This window comes from Dermacentor albipictus, chromosome 6 (assembly GCF_038994185.2).
Source record: "Dermacentor albipictus isolate Rhodes 1998 colony chromosome 6, USDA_Dalb.pri_finalv2, whole genome shotgun sequence".
Taxonomy (NCBI): domain Eukaryota; kingdom Metazoa; phylum Arthropoda; class Arachnida; order Ixodida; family Ixodidae; genus Dermacentor; species Dermacentor albipictus.
The window spans coordinates 91,121,356-91,140,885 of record NC_091826.1 but is presented as its reverse complement, the minus strand read 5'-3'; the positions used below and the strand labels follow the sequence as shown (position 1 = coordinate 91,140,885).

At 49.0% G+C, this 19,530-nt stretch overlaps 1 protein-coding gene across 1 annotated transcript; it reads right to left on the bottom strand.

Annotated features, from left to right (window-relative positions):
* Nucleotides 1-685: 685 nt before the first annotated feature.
* Nucleotides 686-13,604, bottom strand: LOC139047067 (fibroblast growth factor receptor 2-like). Its single transcript, XM_070521019.1, has 5 exons — nucleotides 13,311-13,604; nucleotides 11,096-11,392; nucleotides 6,107-6,400; nucleotides 812-824; nucleotides 686-755 (listed from the first exon to the last, which is right to left on the bottom strand). The coding sequence occupies exons 1-5, from the start codon at nucleotides 13,396-13,398 to the stop codon at nucleotides 686-688; spliced, it is 762 nt and encodes a 253-aa protein (XP_070377120.1). The 5' UTR covers nucleotides 13,399-13,604.
* Nucleotides 13,605-19,530: the final 5,926 nt, after the last annotated feature.

The following is a 19,530-nucleotide window of genomic DNA, read 5'->3' as shown; positions in this document are numbered from 1 at the left end:
GCAATAAGAAAAAGACGGGTCGCGACGCTGTCTTCAATTTCCCGCGCGAACTAGCTCTGAGGCCATGACTTTCGACGGCGTCATGCTCGGGCCTAATATACAGTCTTTATCTGCAAAGGTGGACTACACTGTATCGTAAGAGACGCAAAGATTGAACCTTACAAATTTAAAGAGCTTTGACTGAATTATGACGGTTCAAATACCGGAATATACTTCGGAATCTGTTACGTCACACTGACGTACCAGCGCTGGGATTGCGGCGCGATAGTTAATAAATATGAAACTCTGACCTTCATTCTTCCTCCTGCTAAACAGCCTATTATAACGTGAAATTAAAGAAAATTGTTTTGAAAGATAAACTGTTACTATAAACTGTTTTAGTGTTTGTATTTACTGTGCCTTTAAAGCTCAAGGTGATAGCTCGTACCTGCCGAACATACGCCGCTAAACAACCTGAAGAAACAACATCGTTTAACGCCTCCTTTATGGAGAGCTCGAAACTTAGCGGTTAGCGCGCACCAAAACAGCTAAAAAACTGAATTTACAAAGTTTCATGTGCTCACCTGGTCTTCGAGCGTGCACTCTCGACAGCACAGCGGCGAGTATCGAAAAAACAGATGCTGTCCTCATCTCAATGTGCCCCCGTTGAACCCCAGCGCACACAAACACCGTTCACGACTGCTTCTCAAGCGTTTCGCCGATTCCCAGAGGTGGCACAGACGACCAGTTTCGAATGCACGGACAACTGGCGGCACCTTGTGGCATCGCGGGAAACCGTTGCACGCGTGACGATGCTTTTGATAGCTGGCGCTTGATTCTGGCAGCTGGATGAAGGGGAATATTCGAAATTTAGATTTCTGGTCGAATAACCGAATCGAATAGTGTTCGATTCGAGAATTTACTGTTCAAACCTGTTGGATATTCATTTTCTTCGAATAGCTGTGAATGAAAACAATGACTGTTGCAGCCTACAGGGAGAAAGACCAATCTAAGTGGCGACTCTCCCGAAAGATTCTGTTATAGTAGAACCGCAGTTGCGCACACAAACCAATTTGTGAGGGAATGCTAGAAGATAACTCAAGCACAGTTATCTCCAGTAATTAAAAAAAAGTCTTTGTATCTCACTTTGTTTAGAAATTGGAAGTGTTCGGTATTCAATTCGATAATGTCGCTATTCGAATGCGTCTAGCCTTAACAATTCGTTTTGAGAAGCACCGAGGCCCATGCGAACTGCCTTAAATGTAGAGAACTGTATTCTGTCCACAACATGGTTACAACTTTACTTATCTATGCTGTCTGTAGGAAATGCGACGCCGCGTCGAAATCGAGTACGACGCATTCTTGTATTCCTACCGTACCTGCGCGTTTGCGGTACAAGAATAACTGAGTCTCCGCGGTCGCTTAGTTATGGGACTCTAGCATGTTTAGAAGCCGCCTACACGTCAGTGGCACATTTTCAATGTGATGCAGTCGCGCAGCATTTTCCAGTTCGCGGTTTAATTTATGATGATTGTACAGCACAATCGAAAGCGCTTGTTCCGCCTTGTTTTGTTGCTTCCACTTTAGCTGAACGCTTCAAATGCGATAAATTTATATACTCGTTCATGCACTTATACAAGCTAAAACTTGTTTCGCTGAAGGTCACGGAGCGGTTGACGCTTAGCGCTACTGTCATCGTCACCTTATTATTAAATTAAATTATGGTTTTACGTGCCAAAACCACTCTCTGACTATGCGACAAGCCGTAGTGGAGGTCTCCGAAAATTTCGAACACCTGGGGTTCTTTAACGTGCATCTAAATCTAAGTATACGGGTGTCTTCGCATTTCGCCTCATCGTCACTTATACAATGCTCTGCCATCATCATCAAAAGGTATCGCAATAAGTCTTTTGACTATGAGGCCTCCTTCTGTGTGTGCGTGTGTGTGTGTGTGTGTATATATATATATATATATATATATATATATATATATATATATATATATTTACACACACACACACACACACACACACACACACACACACACACACACATATATAACCCGCCGTGGTTGCTCAGTGGCTATGGTGTTGGGCTGCTGAGCACGAGGTCGCGGGATCGAATCCCGGCCACGGCGGCCGCATTTCAATGGGGGCGAAATGCGAAAACACCCGTGTGCTTAGATTTAGGTGCACGTTAAAGAACCCCAGGTGGTCAAAATTTCCGGAGTCCTCCACTACGGCGTACCTCATAATCAGAAAGTGGTTTTGGCACGTAAAACCCCAAATATTATTATTATTATTACACACACACACACATATATATATATATCTTCCTTGAGATGTGTATTTCAAGCTTCCGATAATAAAAATTGAAGATCTATCCTGCTATAACACGCATCGCATTTCTGACTCGTCTTAAAAACTACAGTTCTACGCTCACACGCTAGCGGATTATCTATATGCATAAATTATCGGCTCGAGTGCCATGTGACTGTTATTGGTTGCAGGCAGCTAGCTCTTGCACCATGGTAAAAAAAAAAAAAAAGAAGGCGTTCCTGTAACCTTTACCTGGCGGTAGGTTATAACAATTAGCAGCCTCCCTCATAACGCATATATTAAAGCTTACACGACAAGTGCGCTTTTTTTACGTTATTTGTGGATGTGGTACTATGTACTACCGAACTAAGGAACTTCCATTGTCACAGTAAGTGGACGTAAATTATCAGTGAACTGGGAATGAAATAGCGGCTAAAGAACCTACATGTAAGCGGTACGAGAATTGCCTGAAGACTCCCTAATAGCGGCTACAGGCCCTAGCCCATAGGGATATTAGTAGCGTCCCAAGAGAAGCTTATTAGCGGCGCGACAACAGTGTTAGGTTGTCGCGCCACCCTTCTAGCCACCCTAACAGTGTCGCCGAGTAGCGTGCTTGGCAGTGACCGGTCGCTCAAGCTCCCGGAACCATAGCAACATGGCTAGCCGGGACCAATAAACTATGGTTGCCGTAGCTTCCGGTACGAGCCACCTCCTCAATGACATCAGCAAACTTTGGGAGGGCTAAAATTAACAGGTACACCGCAGCGGGCTTTACCTGCAAGCCAAAACGCTTGCAACATGTTGAGACAAAGGGGGCATTTTGTTTTACTTGTAGGGTCCAGTATACGGATCGAAAGAAAAGAAATAAAGCTTCCAGCGGACAGGTATGTCTTCGCTTAACGCAGTCACGTACAATACGATTATGAAAAATAAGGAAAAGCGCCGTTCAAGTAAGAGAATAAAGGACGTCACCTTGCAGTGCCAGGCCGGATATGTACAATATAGGAACTGACGCATTATAAGGCGCCGCGTTTCCGGAGTCAGACAGCAGTCTCCCATGTTATAATATCATACCGCCAGTATATATATATATAGACAAGCCGAATAATTCTTGACCAATAGGAAAATGCATGAATGGACTTGGATTACTAACTTAGGAAGCAGCTCAGTGGACAACCATTTCAGATGTGTATAGTCTCAACTACAGTTTTAATAGAACGGGGCTGAGACCCACAGCCGGAGCATCCGACATAGCTATAATGAACCGGGGGACTTATAAGATCATTGCTGACGGTGCAATGACGCTGACTATTTGGCAAGTTGGTTCGACACAGTGTGAATTCTTCCAGCGCTAATAAGACGCAGACGACATTTCTTTTTCTTGCTGTGGTCCGTGTCTTGTTAAATACATATTGTATAGTACTGTGATCGAATGCAAACACAGGCGCTCACATCAATTGCCTATTATGCGTACGTAATTAAGGCAATCGTGCTAGTTGCGATGGACGCGTGTTTTACCATGGACCCTTCAAATCAGAATCGAATGCGTGAGACAGTCGTCTATTAATTTACCGTGAACGACGAGCGGTGCCCTGACGCTGTCGCCCCCGAAAACATTGCTGGCGACGCACGTGTTGTTCCCGCCGTGCTCGGCTGGGAGGCTGACGACGCGTATATCGTCGCGCTGCTCTCGGTTCGAGCGGCAATCGAGACGCGCTCTCTTTCCGCTACATCCCGACCACCCTTGTGCCATCCGACGCGGTACAGGGTCCATCGGTGCCTCTCCCGACGACGCAGCCGATGATGACTTCTTCACCGAGCGACACTTCCCCAGGGAAGGCGAACTCGCGAAGCTTGGTAGCACTTGAGAAACAGCGTCCGGACGCACCCTAATGCGTAATGCAGACTATCAACCACGTCGCGTGCCAAGGGTATTACCTCGTGTACCGAGGGTATTACCTACATCCGCCTCGGAGTAAGTAGCGCGAAGGAGGGCCACCGTAAGAGCGAGTTGCCAAAATAGCTTGTCTTCGATAGCCCTCTTTTTCTCTTTCCGTCGCTGTTCGAAGTTAGTCTGCGCTTCAGAGAAAACGTCCATCTTTTTTTTTATTTTGCTTGACAGATCTTCGTGCGTACGTACGCAAGTTCCGAGTCATCAGTGAGCAGTGACGCCCACTTCCGAGGTCGAAAGGAACCAGGCGCTGATCGTTCTGGCAGCGTGGTGGGCAGGACGTGCACGGACAGCCAGCGACACCAAGCGACGTTGCCTCCAACCGGCAAGCAGTCAAACTGGGTAGGCGCGCACTAACGGAAGCTGGCACGACGCTTCTTGGGTGCTTGTACATGAGATCGTAATTGGAGGGCAATGAATGAATGAATGTTTTTCGGGCACATTCAGTTAGGGAAGAGAGGTCAGACACAAAGCTAAATAAAAAAGATCACTTGGGGGTATCTGGAGCGCAGAAATCAAGTGCAAACTCACACCAAACTGAGGCGGCCAGAAGTCACAATTAATGCCAGCGTGCAATGACGAAATAGTATGTTAACTATAAGGACACAAGACAAGGTGCAGTATGATACATTGTAGAGTGAAAGTTTTACAGCAATATCGCACACACGAAAATTGCGCAGGAACTTGACGCTTGTTTGCGTACTATACATGTTTACTAAACTCAATCGTGCCATTTCGGAACGAGTCGCGGAGGGAGGATTGAACTAACACCTACAGGGAACTGTTCGAACTGTGCAGTTTCTAAAAAGTCAAACGACTCCCCTACGATCACTACACTTTCAATATCACTGGTATCTGACGTTGTCGCAGTTATCTTATTGGTTAGCATTCATGTCTCACCCAACCGATCGACTGTTGTTAATTGTCGGATAAGATGGTCGCGATTTACTTCTTCACAATGCTCGCGAAAAGATCAAATACGAAAGGGAGCCGTGCCGTTTGATGTTGCCGAATCGCGCGGATCGTGTCGCTTGCAAACCACTGGCGTAGCGCAGAAGAGCGTGCTATACTGGGACTATAGTTCCTGCTGGAACCACCAAAACTGAGAACTGACAGCCAGTTCAAGCGCACTGCCACCTTTACTACAATGTCCTTTCTGTCAGCCTTCGTCCTTTGTGTCGGTTTTAGAGTGCCTTGACGCATGACACCAGAAAAAAAAAAGAACTGTTAAAAGGAAACGTAATTAAACACCATCGCTCTAGTGTCAAGATATTCTGCAAAGCTACATATTGCAGCAATCCGCCGTTTAAATCCAGAAGGAGCCCCAAACAATTTGGCTCGAAAAGTCGGGATTAATAAATGTCACTTCTTGTTTCAAGGCGCCAATGATCATCTTCATAACGGCGATCCACGAGCTTATTACGAAATTCGAAGAGAATAAATATTCGTGTAAACTGGGCGGTGGAACGTACTCGACCACCCATGTCTACGAGCCTCGGAAATTTACATTTACAGCTTTATTATTGCTAGATCGTGTTAAAATATTTTTCAGTCGCCGTGTGAATCGTGTTCACCCTGAAGACACGAGAAAAAATGACTTCAAATGTTCCGCCTATAGCTCTACTGTGAGCCCGTAACCAACCAGGAACGCGCACGGCAAAGACTTCGCAAAGCACGTCTTTGCCACAGTGCAACAGGAGCGACCGTCGGAAACAATGGAACGAGTCGGATATCGCACCGGCACTTGTCGCCAACAGGTGGCAGCAGCGCGGCATGTGGTATCGCGCGAGCCCCCGACACGCGCGCGTTCCTTGAAGGGCCATAACGACCTCGATCAGTGCGGCCTGTCGCCGCTTACCTGGAATCCCCAGCGATGCGGTGATGGCGGAGTCCGCACCCGCGGAGTCGGACACCAGGCAGGTGTAGTTGCCACTGTCTCCGACGGTCACTCGCCGAACGCTCAGCGTCGCCACGCGTTCGCTTACGACCGTGGTTGTCAGTCGCTCGGCGGTGCGGGACGCGACGTCCTCGCCGTCCTTGAGCCACCGGAAGTGGTACGGGACACTTCCGCTCCTCACAACGCACCTGAACGTGGCGTCTTCGCCCGGTGTCAGATCGCTCGGGAAGCTGAAGGGTTGCAGCACGGGAGGCCCTGGCGTGGAATTCGAGTCGCGCTCAAAACGTTTCTCAATGATTCGGAAGCTCTGAGAACGCGACGCCGTGCATTCTATCACTTGAGAGCGAACGGGGGAGGGGGGCGAGGGTGAAACACCTGCTTCGTTACACAGTCCCATTGGTATTTGATAGGGATGCGATTGAACAACCATGAGGATTAATAAATAGTATAGTATTTCCGACTGGACCTCAGATCCGTATAGCTATGTGGACTCATTACGGGCATACACGTTGCTGACTAGAAATATAGCCTATCAGGGTGTGAACACGGTGCGCCGTGTTTGTTCAACCTATGCTTGTGTTCCTGCTCGTAACGCGCTTTGGCCAGTTTGATACAAAACACGTCGAAACTCACTTATGTGAATGCCGTACGTGCGGCGCTCTTTTGTTTGAACAGTGCAACATTTTCTTTAAGGCGCGATGCTACTCGAAAACAAATTATTATTTGTACTATAGATTTGAAAATTGAGCCACTTAAGAGAGTTCTTCATGCAGATTTCGAATTCATCATTAGTTTTCGACTGGCTACCACATTTTTTTAGTTCTGTCTTACACAACGGCAAAATATAGCGACGTCTGCGGACGCTTTCCTGTGTATTAAGCATTCACAAACTGCATCATGATGTAACTTATTTAGCCCTTTGTAGACTGCGAAGTGCCGATACCTATTCCTAACAGCATGTACATTTATTGGAGGTATGCAAAAAAAAAGATTAGTACACTTCAACAAAATTGTTTTCACAATCAGAATAACATTGAGCATTTATAATCGTCCTGTACTAACGAAATACATGTATATAAACGAGAAGAAAGGCGTATATATGCGAATTCGAGCGCTGAACCGCTCGTGACCTCGCAACCACGGTTCAATGTACCGCATTATACCCTGCAGTTAAGTAAAAGGAAGCCCGCGCGACGTCCTTCCACTGGCTGTGCTTACTTTATCTCGCATGCCGAGAAGAATGGGCCCCTGTATGGGCCCCTCTAGCAACGACGACTGGAGCAAGAAAGGCAGCGGAGAACAGGGGCCACGGAAACTGCATCGCAGTTACTGCAATGTGCACTTACTGAGCCCCTGTCGCTGTAAACAGACACGAGCGCGTCCTCACTGATTTGCGAAACTCGGGCAACTGATCGACGATCACCGCTTCGCGAAGGCGAGGAATATTTCAGGGCGCTGAAATAAAGCTTGAATTGGGCGCGTTTACGGACGACTGGCGCCGCCTACTGACGCTGGAGGAAAACGTGAATTTGCAAAAAGCATGAGCTCCGAGATTGCCAGTCGAATGCGGTAAAGTCTCCACGAGGCGGTGCGATTACGCGCCTCAGCGCTCGCGCAGGCGTGCTTTTATTTATGGTCCAAAGCGAGAAAAATTATTTTGCAGCGAAGTGCTTATCGGCACCTGAAGAGTGGTGCCAAAGTCGCGTCTGGCAAAGCGTCAGCACGGGCGGGATCGTGAACCCGCGCGGACGCGCATCCGTCAGGTCCGTGCTTGTTCCAACTTGCCCAACTTGGCATAGCACTACCATTAAAATGGCTCCAATTTCCCCGCAACGTGCATACTGAGCGACATGTCAGAGACGTGCCTGAACTTGGGCGATGGCACCGCAAGCACACCAGTTCCTTACACTGGCGCCTACCATCACTGCGATCAACCTGCCTTGCTGCAGGCTACAGAGCCTTGTCGTTACACCAAACGACTGGATCCTTACAAGAGAGACCCCTGAATACCGCAAGGCTATATACGACAGCTTACTGCCCGATCTATTAAGGAGCGAAACAATTCACCTAATCTAGGCACCTCGCCAGAAAGACCATTGGGATTGTCTTTTAATGCGGGTATACGTACAATTTTATTTTTCAATTAATAAACGTCGTTCTCTCTTTCTGTCTCTCTACACTGACGGAGCCCGTTGTCCAGAGAGGTGCGCTATGTGTTTAGCTGAAATTGATAACGCATACGCGCTTAGGATGTCCAACACGCTTCACACTTCGCACTTCACGCTTCACGGACAGCGGCTAGGCAGAGGAGGGAGCTATTGCGCTGGCCATTGTCCACGCTTCGACCCTTCCGACACCTGACACCCCCGGACTCGCAGGCTGCCAGCCGGGCCTTCGCGCGAGGAATTCTAGCTGCCCACGCACATCGAGTCGTCTCTCCTGGACACGCCTCTCTCCATGGTGGTGGAGCAAGATAACAAGGTGGGCCACTTGGTTAGGATTCATCGTACGTTTTGTAACACCGCAGAAAGCAACACGCACAAAAGGAAGAAAAACTCCACACGGCGCTGACTCACAAGTGATATGTTGTTCAAGTTCGCACACATATAAAGGAACGAAAGCCCCAAAACCGGAACGTGCGCAGGACAAATGGTACGCTTCGATGATGCGATGAAAAGAATTCTACACGATCGGAACTTATATATATAGCGAAATTCTTTCTCGTGAAGGATGACCGATGGTTCACTTATACATGGTTCACTTAAACCATCAGCTTTTCTGCCCCGCTTCTGTGCGATCAGCTGTTGGAAATGCAACCGGGTTTTTGCTGACGCACTCTGCTTCGTTCACGCTGTAAAATATGGAGCGGTGGAGTGAAGGCGTGTGCAGTAGTTGGCTGCAAAACTGACGACTCGCATATTAGGAATGGAATGAATATGTGTGCGCAAGTTCACGAACTGTTGCTACATCGGGTCTGCTTGTGTTGCCGGCTCTTGGCGATGCACGGCTTCTCTTGTGAAAAGCGAAAAAAATTCACTCATCCGCCAGCGTTGTAGCGCTAACGTCCAAGGAAAGACCTTCAACTCCGGAATGTCTTACCGAGTATACCGCTCGTTGTACGGCGACAAAGGGAGTAGCGCCGCTTCTTCGCACATAGCAAGTTTCCCGTGCGTTATATGCACACGTGCACCCGAGCTCACACGCAAACCTACGCCCACTCTATCGCCAGCGTGTCAAGAATAAGTGAACGGGCGCACACATGAATCAACGTGCCGAAGCCTGGACGACGGCGACTACACCGACAGTACACTAATGTTCGAAGCTGAACCAAGCCTGTGGCATGTGGCGTGTTTCGCGTCCAAGCCTTGGGGTGGCGCCACCATCGAAACGACGACAGCGCACCGCCGGCAGCGGTAATCGAAACGCCAGCTAAGCCTTTATTACGTAAACTTTATTTGCGACGCATCAAACCAATACGCACAGAAAAACATTTCCGTCTGAAATGTAAACTTTTCGAAACAAATTCAGCTTAAACGCTTAAAGTTTTTATAACGTGGCTTCTCGAATGGTTAATTGCAAGAGAGAGAGAGAAGGCATTCTGGACCAGAAGTCGAACAGTCGCGACAGAATTCGCCGTTGTGAAAGCTACCTGTTTCTGCTCAAACAGGAGGCACTCGCTCAAATCAAGTGGCAGTTTATGAATACCGTGAACGAAGTAGCGTGACATCTTCACCTACAAAGTTGGAGGAACTTTAGCAACATACCAGCCTGCGACGGCTTTATGTGGTCGGATGTATTTCTTCACTCAGCGGTGGACAGCTTGTGTTCACCGGAAATGTGTGGCGAGACTGTACGTAGTATCTTTTTGCACAAAAATATAAATAACTATGCATGTTACACACCAGTATATCTACTGAAACGTCATTCACGTGCATTTTATTTCATGTAAACATCGATTTGTCAACATCCTGTCATTTTTAAATTTAGATTGCAAGTGAATAACATTCAAAACATTACCTATTATTAGTAAGTAATCATTTTTCTGGTATCAGTGCGGCTACCGTTAGAATCCAGGCGGCGCTAGCGTCGGCTGCGAAAATCGGTTCCCCCTTTGGCCCTACGGGAATGTCACGGGCTTGGCTGAACCCTTCGTAGCGGTCCACACAGTAAGCGATCGAGCGACTAGCGATAGTACGTATTTCGATGTCATGCAATGGAACGCGTTTCTAGCCGTCTGGAAGACGCATGGCAGACGCTTCTGCGACGTGACGCCACCTCGCGGGTACAAAAAAGAAAAGAAGGTGAGAAAGGCACACATTATTTCTGTATTGTCAAGTATTTGCGCCTGCAAACCTATGAAAAACACGATGTCTAGCTTACATTAAGGACGTAGGATCGCGTGTCTGCGTTATCTTACGCGAAGACAACCCTCCCGTCGGCTTTCCAAGTGTCCTGCTCAGCCGCCATCTTGTTTGGACAGGAAAGTAGCCTGCACAGCTTTTGACTTCGATGCTGTCTTCGCGAAGCCGTTAACTTTGACGTCTTCGTGAAAATTAGAACGAGACTTAACATGGCCGCTGTCCGCTTAGCCGTCTACGGCGAGAATTCGAACACAGCCTTTGTGGTTGCAAACCGCTACTCCTCGCGAGGCGCGGCAGGCGCAAGGCGCGTAGACGCGAGCTTGTGCGCGTCCCCAAGCGTACGTGTGGTCTGGGCTTAATGAGCTCTGACAGCGCTTACATGTCCTTTTAAACTATATATCCATAGCTTATCCGCCGAAACAGGTTTGCGGAGCCACACCGGAGTCATGTGGCACATCCATCGTAAACACAGACGCAACGGCGGCAGCTGAGGCAAGCAATGGACGCCTTACCACGTGATCAAACATGGCAGCCGCCACGCGACCGCCGTGAAAAGGGTCAATACTATATAGTCAATGCCAGCGCTGACCTGATGCGAGCAGCTCTGTCGTGTGGTGGTCCCAGCCGTGATCGTTGGAGGCCACGCACGTGTAATTCCCGACGTCCTCGTAGCCGATGTCCCTAATTGTGAGCACGGACAGCTCGTCCGCCTGTCTGTGAACGCTCACGCGGCCGCTTCCTTCGAACAGCGGTCGCGACGCGTCCTTCCGCCACGAGATGGCGTGCGGGCCGCGGCTGCCTCGTCTCAGGGTGCACGTGACCGCGGTCGAGTCGCCGATGGACAGGTCCTCTTGGAAGGAGAACGCCCGGATTCTGGGCGCCAGCGCTGTGAAGGCCACGAGTTCGTGAGAAAGACGCCACTCGAATGACGCTTTACAGGCGGGCGAAGGGCGACGTAGCCGATACTCACACGACGGGTCACTACAGTCGGTGACAACTCGGTTATAAAAGGGTATGTGTACACTGTCGAATTCGAACACAATTTGCACAGATGCTCCAGCCAGTTAAGATCGCTCACGATTGCTTCACGTAAGTGCGGTTTTTAGCATTTATAGAACGGCTGCTTTCTCCGTACAGACTTTCGCTCCGTGTCACTGGTTTCGGGACGAAGCCTGGACATCTTGGCAAACTATGCGGGCGATCCCGACATCAGTTCTCAGCCAAACATGATATTTTAGTTTTTAAACAATTAGTGTTGCCTTTATTCCCTAAACAGGCTAGCATTCACATTAGCAGAAATAGGTCATTAAGCGGTGAGCAGAATCGGCTCTTTCAGAGGTGGAGGGCAATGCGTTTTCGTGGACACTTCTTGTACTGCATTCTTAGGTTGTCACCTATAGCTGTGTGTGTTGCGACATCGAGTGAAGCATGCAGCGGGACCCGCCGTGGTGGCTCACTGGCTGTGGCGTTCTGTTGCCGAGTACGAGGTCCTGGGTTCGAGTCCTGTCTATACACGGCCGCATTTCTATTGGGGCGGAACGCAAAAAACTTTCGCGCCTAATTCTTAAAGCATTTGGCGAAATATGCTGTGCGAATGTATACCGTCTGCTACTCTGCAAATAATATTAGAAAGAAACGCTGAGTTTCTGTTTAGCGGTATACGTTGTGCCGATGCGAAAGAAAGCTCCCGTTGCTTTAGAGCTTCCTTGAAGTTTCAGTGAAAACAAAAATCCACTACACGGAGCATATATCTCTCTGTCCCTCTCTCTCTTTCTCTCTCTCTTTCTCTCTCTCTCTCATTTTAGGCTCAACACCTAACAAACAAGTCCATTCCATGGGCATTCAGTGGGCCACGAACATGTACGAGGAACCGAATACACGCCACGCGAACATTTAAACTAGTGTTCAAGCCACACACTGAGCGAAGGAAGCTATGGCAAGTCACCTGCCTGTGTGTCACGACAGGTCCGTGCCTCGAGCACGACACTTTCTGCAGTACGTGCGGATTCCGCTTGCGCTGAACAGGCGGCCATTAAGCCAACAACAGTTCGTTGCTGCGCGAGTCCACTGCCGTCTATGGAGAAAGGCAGACAAGGCCCTGTTCTGTCGCAATGCTGGAGCACGTATTGCATTCAATAAAGCACAACGAAAAATGTAAACAGTTGAAATTTACCGCTTGGTGTTAAGTGTCCGTCTACGCTTTAGTGCGTTTCTTTCCCCGTATTTTTTTAGCGTCAATTTCGTTACGCGGAACTGATTTGTGAGGGAAACAAAGTATTAAATGTACTGCGAAGCAACAGATTCAGGACTATTTGTGACCACTTATTCTGCGACGCGCTCCCACTGCATCCAAATACACGGAAATTTCTGTCCCCCCTTCGTTTCGCTTTTGGCTGCCTCTGCCGGGAGTCGAACCTGCAACTTCGCGCTCAGCGACAGAACCGTCTCGCCCGTGAGCCACCGTGTCCGGCGAACACTCAAGACTCCGACATTGGATCCCAAAAATGCGTAACATCGCACGACCCGCGACAAGGTGACAAACCGAAGAGCAGACAAAGACAACCCTTGCAAAAACCGTGCGTGATGTTCTGTAGCATCTCTACATAGTATCTGTTGACAGCAACGAAATATCGGCATATATGCAGAAAGGCAACAGGTTTTCTCTTACGACTTTTGTGAGGGAAGCACTGTCTGGCATTTGGGATCTTGCCGGTACAACAAGCGCAATTCTGGCGTCTCTAACATGAGGGCACGGTCAGTTAATGAGCGTGCATATTGATGGGAAGGAAACCGCGTCTCCTCACCTTGTCCGCGCGTCGAAGACAGCAGCAGCAGCCGCAGCGTCGCTGCGACCACGAGGCGCATCGCCGGTCGACCCTCGAGCAGCGCCATTGTTTCTTCCGGGACGCCGATTGCGGAGCGAACAATGGGGCTCTTTCTCTCGCGACGAGCGTCCAGCCCTCGCGGTGGTGTCGCAGGAGTAGAAGACACGAGAGCATCTCTCGAGATTCTGCGTCCGAGGGCCGAGACAAAAGCGCGGGAGATAGCGCGCTCCGAAGGACGACCGCCGCCTTCTTTTATCGGCCCTCGATCGGTGTATGTACACGCAGTGATGCTCGCGCCGGGACAGCGTCGCTCCGTTCCCGCTATAGACACAGGTTCAGGCATACTTAGTCTACTTCATCGAGAAAATACTTGGTGTTGACGAAGGAGCCTCTCTCTCTCTCTCTCTCTCTCTCTCTCTCTCTCTCTCTCTCTCTCTCTCATCCCTTTTCGGCATCTCTATTCTGCATAATGTTAAAGAAACGAGCGGAATGTGGTCCGCCAGTCGATTTGAGCAACTGTGGTGGACGGTTGGGCTTGTATAAATGCACGATGCTAGTGTAGCTTCGCAAGTGTCCGTTCATCTATTCCTGTTACGTATACTGCGATGGCTCAATTGCTAGGACGTTTTGCTGCTGCGCTGTTAGTCGAGGGTTCGATTCCCAACATAGCTGCATTCCGATGCAGGCCGAACGCAAGCGCTCACGTATACCGTTGGCAAACGTCGGCTGGTCGAAACTGCAGTCCGAAACTCTCTACTGTAGGAACGGCGTCTTACACATAGCCGTTGTGTTTCTTTGTGACGTTGAAACCTGCTCCATCGCCCAACTTGCTCAGTTAGCCAAACAGCGCGCTCACACGAACTTGATCATTCACCCAACCTTTGATCAACGTTCACTGTTATCGGTGGTATACCTGCGCATTTCTTCGCATGCAGAACTGCGTGTTTCGGCCAAAGGGCTTTGGTTCCAAAAGAACTTGTTCTTGGGCAAGTTGGTGCTTAGGCCTTCTAAACATATTGTTCCTGGCGCAAAGTAGAAGCACATAAAGCAGGAAAATAGGAAATAAGAGAGATGCAGAGATTTCTCCTTTTTCGTGCTCCCAAGCTTCACGTTCTATTCTGGGCAAGGCAAAATATGCTTTGTAAGAATTGGTTCCGTCGGGGCTGCCGTAACGTAAGGTTCAGGGGAATGCAAGTTCGACCAAAGTCGTTCGACTGCAGCTCACCAATGGCATTGAAAAGTACAGGAGATAGCAGTACAACATCCCCCCCCCCCCCCCCCACCTCGCGAGACCGAAACTTGGCAACAAACTTGGAGCTAGGAGAGGTTGCTCTCATGCCCAAACACAGTTCATCAAGGAAAATTGGAACAAGTTGTTGGCATTTATTTATGGCCGTCGAGAGTACATTAGTAGTTAAAAAGAAGCAATGCTTTTCAGTTACAACTTAATTAGTGTACCAATTAATGAATTAACAATTTGTTAAAATGTCTACAAATGAAACTTCACTTCATATAAAAACGCAACTATGCCATTGCATTCAGTTTTTCGCGCTTCAATCAGCATTTTCAGGCATCAAACTCGGCGTACAGTGTAGCCTACCGGGCTGAGCCTGGAAGGCTACTCTGCCATCAGGGTGTTCAGGCCATCGGTGTGTTATAACGGGATAAAAGCACTGTGTTCGGAACCATGTAAAAAATAAAAAGAAAGATATAGCGCTATCGATATATAGATATAGCGCTATAGATATATAGCGCTATATATCTATATCTATAGCTATATATATAGCTATAGATAAAGATATAGCGCAAAGTCATTAATGGATACTAAATGTTTATACGTAATGGTTAGAAAAGCGAGGGACAATGCAATCAGCGAAGGAATGAAAAGTGACATACGTGCCACAGGAAATGTGAAGCCCGCACTAGGGTGACGACGTAGTGACGGCGAAGAACCAGACAGTGCCGAAAGTCTCACTCCCGAAGGGAACTTTTTACTGGTCGATACATTTCTTGCGTCGAGTTACAACCTTGTAACAGTTGTTAGCCGGTGAAAAACGGTCAACGAAAAAAAAAAGTTCAGCATGGTCTATCGGACGGATATGGTGAGCAACCGATACCGTATAGACTCGTGTAAGGGCCGCACCCCCAACTTGGCAGTCCAAAATATTGAAGAAAAAAGAAAGTGCCATCGGAGAAGCAGTCGACTTCGGTGCCCGGATGCCGCGTGCGCTGCGCACTTCAGCGTGCTCCACCTACTCGATGGCGAGACCTGCGCGTTGTCCTCAGATGCAATGGTACATTCAGGGATGTACAATACTAAGTGCGGCCCTCGCACGAGTCTATACGGTACAATATATATATATATATATATATATATATATATATATATATATATATATATATATATATATATATATATATATATATATATATATATATACGCACAGAGAGAGAGAGAGAGAGAGAGAGAGAGAGAGAGAGAGAGAGAGAGATGAGGATAATATAAAGAGGCAGAAGAGAACCGTTACTCTACTTGAGTAAGAGAACAGATACAAACGGAAATGAATTGCAATTGAGCGCTGCATAGAGTTGTGTGGAGTGGCGAGTTGCTTAAGTGTGCGGGTGTAGTGTGACCATGTCTATACCGTGCCGGCATCTTAAAGAAAACAGCTTTCCTTGGCCCTTTAGGCCGTTTTCGTGGTTGGTCGGATGTCGGTAGCAGGTGGTCGGTGGCTGGACTGTGCAAGGAAAACGACCGTTTCGTTCGCTCTCTCTCTCTCTCTCTTTCGTTCGCTAGCCCATGCGCTTTTTCGGGGTATCCGCTTACATTGACGATCACTGCCGGTGATTACGGCACAACGTTGAATCCCCTCGGTTATTCCAGATTCTCCCTTATAGTTTTTATTAAAGTTGCCCCGCATTCTATGACACTGGAGGTTGAGGCGCGAGGAAAAAAGAAATGGTGACATATAGCTTGCAATGTCACCATGCCAGCTTACAGTTTTCATCTGCTATCGGTCAGTTTATAAGTCAGTTAATATAAACTGTCATGTTTGATAGGAATCGTGTCTTTCGCGATATTCCAGCCACTCGGTCGTGCTACAAAACCACCACAGGGCACGGTTATCAGCGGAATGCGTACAGGTGAAGTTTAAAACTTCGCTTCGTTCTGGAATATTGCGACGCTGCCGTGCTACGCTTATGTGTATGAAGAAGAAAGCGGAGGACGGGGGCGTGGCATCGGCGATTGCCTGCTTCGTACCGGTCGATCCCTTACGATGATACCGTCTTACACCTCTAAAATAAACCAGTTCTCGCTGACTTTCGCTGATTCAAAACAACCAGAAAGAATATTTATTTATTTATTTATTTATTTATTTTCACGTGGAGTTTCACGTGGAGTTTATAACAGCTGTGTCTTACCAGTACTCACGTACGGGGCAGAAACCTGGAGGCTTACGAAAAGGGTTCAAATTAGATTGAGGACGACGCAACGAGCTATGGAAAGAAGAATGATAGGTGTAACGTTAAGAGATAAGAAAAGGGCACAAGGGTGAGGGAACAAACACGAGTTATTGATATCTTAGTTGAAATCAAGAAAAAGAAATGGGCATGGGCAGGACACGTAATGAGGAGGAAAGATAACCGATGGTCATTAACAGTTACGGAATGGATTCCAAGGGAAGGGAAGCGTAGCAGAGGGCGGCAGAAAGTTAGGTGGGCGGATGAGATTAAGAAGTTTGCAGGAACAACATGGCCACACTTAGCACATGACCGGGGTAGTTGGAGAAGTATGGGAGAGGCCTTTGCCCTGCAGTGGGCGTAACCAGGCTGATGATGATGATGACGATGATGATGACGTGGAGTGACGTATGATGAACACAGTAGCAATACTGTGAAAGACGAAACTAACCTTTATTGGGCGAACCTGTGCCCACAAAAACAGGCTACACTTAAAGAACGGCGACAACGGCGAACACAGTCGGCGATCCTCAAAATCTCATCAGCGGGTCAAGCGCTTCGGCTTTTATACATCAGTCATCGAATGTTCTAGAGTAATCGCTGGGACCCGCGTGCCTTTCACAAAATTCTACATTATTCGTGTCGCGCACACATGCGATCAGATTACACAAGGTTCGGGCACAGACAGCGGATGGAAGCATCGATAACATTCCAGAAACTTCCGATACATGCAGGCGTGTCCTGCGCTGTGCGATAACATTTGTTAGGCGGTGAAACGTGTCGCCCGATAAAGACAAACAAGTACACGTGTCAATATGTATATGTGTGTGTGTTTATTCAAGCGCGAGTCATATACAGGTTGTCAGTGACGCGTTCCACATAATACAGATGGCCATGTGCTACGCGACGAATCCGTTAACTTCTGGATGCATCGCGTGTAAAAAAAAAAAAAAAAATGCGGCAACGTATAGCAAGCCGGCCGAGGTGCATTTTATTTTTGCGCGATGACCTCGACGTAGGCCCGCCCCCGCCGGCGCCCCAGGAACGGAGCATAGGAGAGGACTTCGGCGTAACGAGGTCGGAAGACAATGGGACGGGCCCTGTGTCATGTAGCTGCCTTTGACGCAACGAGACGGTCTGCGAGCGTAACGCGATGCCTCGTGTTTGGCACAGAGCTGCAGCGCTCTCGATCTGCCGAGAACGCAACTGAGGGCGAGGGGGGGGGGGGGGGGGGCATTCGAGTGCAGGGGGCAGGGTGGCGAAGGGGATTGCGTTCCTATTCCGTTTCGCGAAATGAGTTAGTGGCGTGACTCCGTGGCCTTCAATATCACGGAGTCCGATACCTCTAGGAGATATGCGAAATAGTTCAGGAAGGCTACTCCGCACTATATTTAGGTTGCCCTGCCCAAGATGGCCGACCTCGCCTCAATGGCGCCTTGAGCGCGAGGTCGGCCATCTTTTGTGGGGCACCCTCGACTTCCAGACAGCGATGATGTAGTAAAGAAGCACGGGTATCAAGGATAGGATAAGCGCTACCAGCTCGTGCTCTCCTGCTGTATAATTCCACTTCTAGCGCGACGTCCGCCATTGCGTGTCGGTCAAACGAGATACGTTAGCGCGCTTGCGGAAGTCTGGCAGGAGATTATCGCTAAATTAGGACTCGTTTTACACTTCCACACACATTTATCACCGAGCGCTAACAGGTCAGCGGCGGTCCACTGAAGCAACACACACACACACACACACACACACACACACACACACACACACACACACACACACACACACACACACACACACACACACACGCGCGCGCGCGCACGCACACACACACACACACACACACACACACACACACACGCGCGCGCACACACACGCACACACACACAGCAAACGTGGGGGGTCGATCGTCACCACAGACATCGGCAATTCATGAAATAAATCAAAGACTGGACAGAAAGCGCGATTAATGTATAGAAGTAGGATAAAGAAGGCTAACGGTAACGTGGCTTAGACACGCTAGCCGACGTTTCGATAGGTGAAGCTGTTTATGGCTGTCAGACTTTGACAACTATAAGTGCACTCATCGCAACGTCGGCCCGACTGTCTGAGGCACCTTAGCCCCGTTGATCTTACTTTTTTATTCCACAGCATCTTTCCATCTGTCGGCCGCCATCTCGATTGTAGATTACAGTATATAGCGACGCATAATTAGCTCGCAGGCCAGGCGACATTTGCCGGCCCCCTGAATGAAAGAGATCACCGCCAGCGCTAATCCATCTTACCGTCCACGCGTCCAGGTGATTGCGCCATTCCGCAAGTTTCAATACCCACGCCGTCAGGCTCTATAGCTTTCCAGTAAGCGAGAGCCTCGCACACAGCGGCGTACGTATATAGTACCTGTGACGAGCAGGGCGGCGGTCATCCGGTGCTGGCCGTGCGCGTTGGAAGCGACGCAGGTGTAGCTGGCCGCGTCCTCGGCCCCGACGTTCTCGAACGCCAGCACGGACACGGCGTCCGACGGCCGGCTCACGGCCACGCGCGGGCCCCCCGCGAGCGGAACGCCGTCCCTCAGCCACGCGAACGTGTGGGGACCCGCGCTGCCCCGTCTCACGGCGCACGTCAGGGCCGCCGAATCGCCCGGCGAGAGGTCCGGCGAGAAGCCGAAGGCCCGTATCCGGGGCGGAGCTGGAAAGCGGTCCCCGTGGCGAAAAAATAAAGTTGTTTCCATCCATCC

What these genes read in the sequence shown, in the direction of transcription:
- LOC139047067 (XM_070521019.1), bottom strand. Translation starts at nt 13,398, where the DNA reads ATGGCGCTGCTCGAGGGTCGACCGGCGATGCGCCTCGTGGTCGCAGCG. An exon ending in GTCTTCGACGCGCGGACAAG is followed by an intron (nt 11,393 to 13,310) that starts GTGAGGAGACGC and finishes TGGCCTTCACAG; the next exon opens with CGCTGGCGCCCAGAATCCGG. An exon ending in GACAGAGCTGCTCGCATCAG is followed by an intron (nt 6,401 to 11,095) that starts GTCAGCGCTGGC and finishes ATTCCACGCCAG; the next exon opens with GGCCTCCCGTGCTGCAACCC.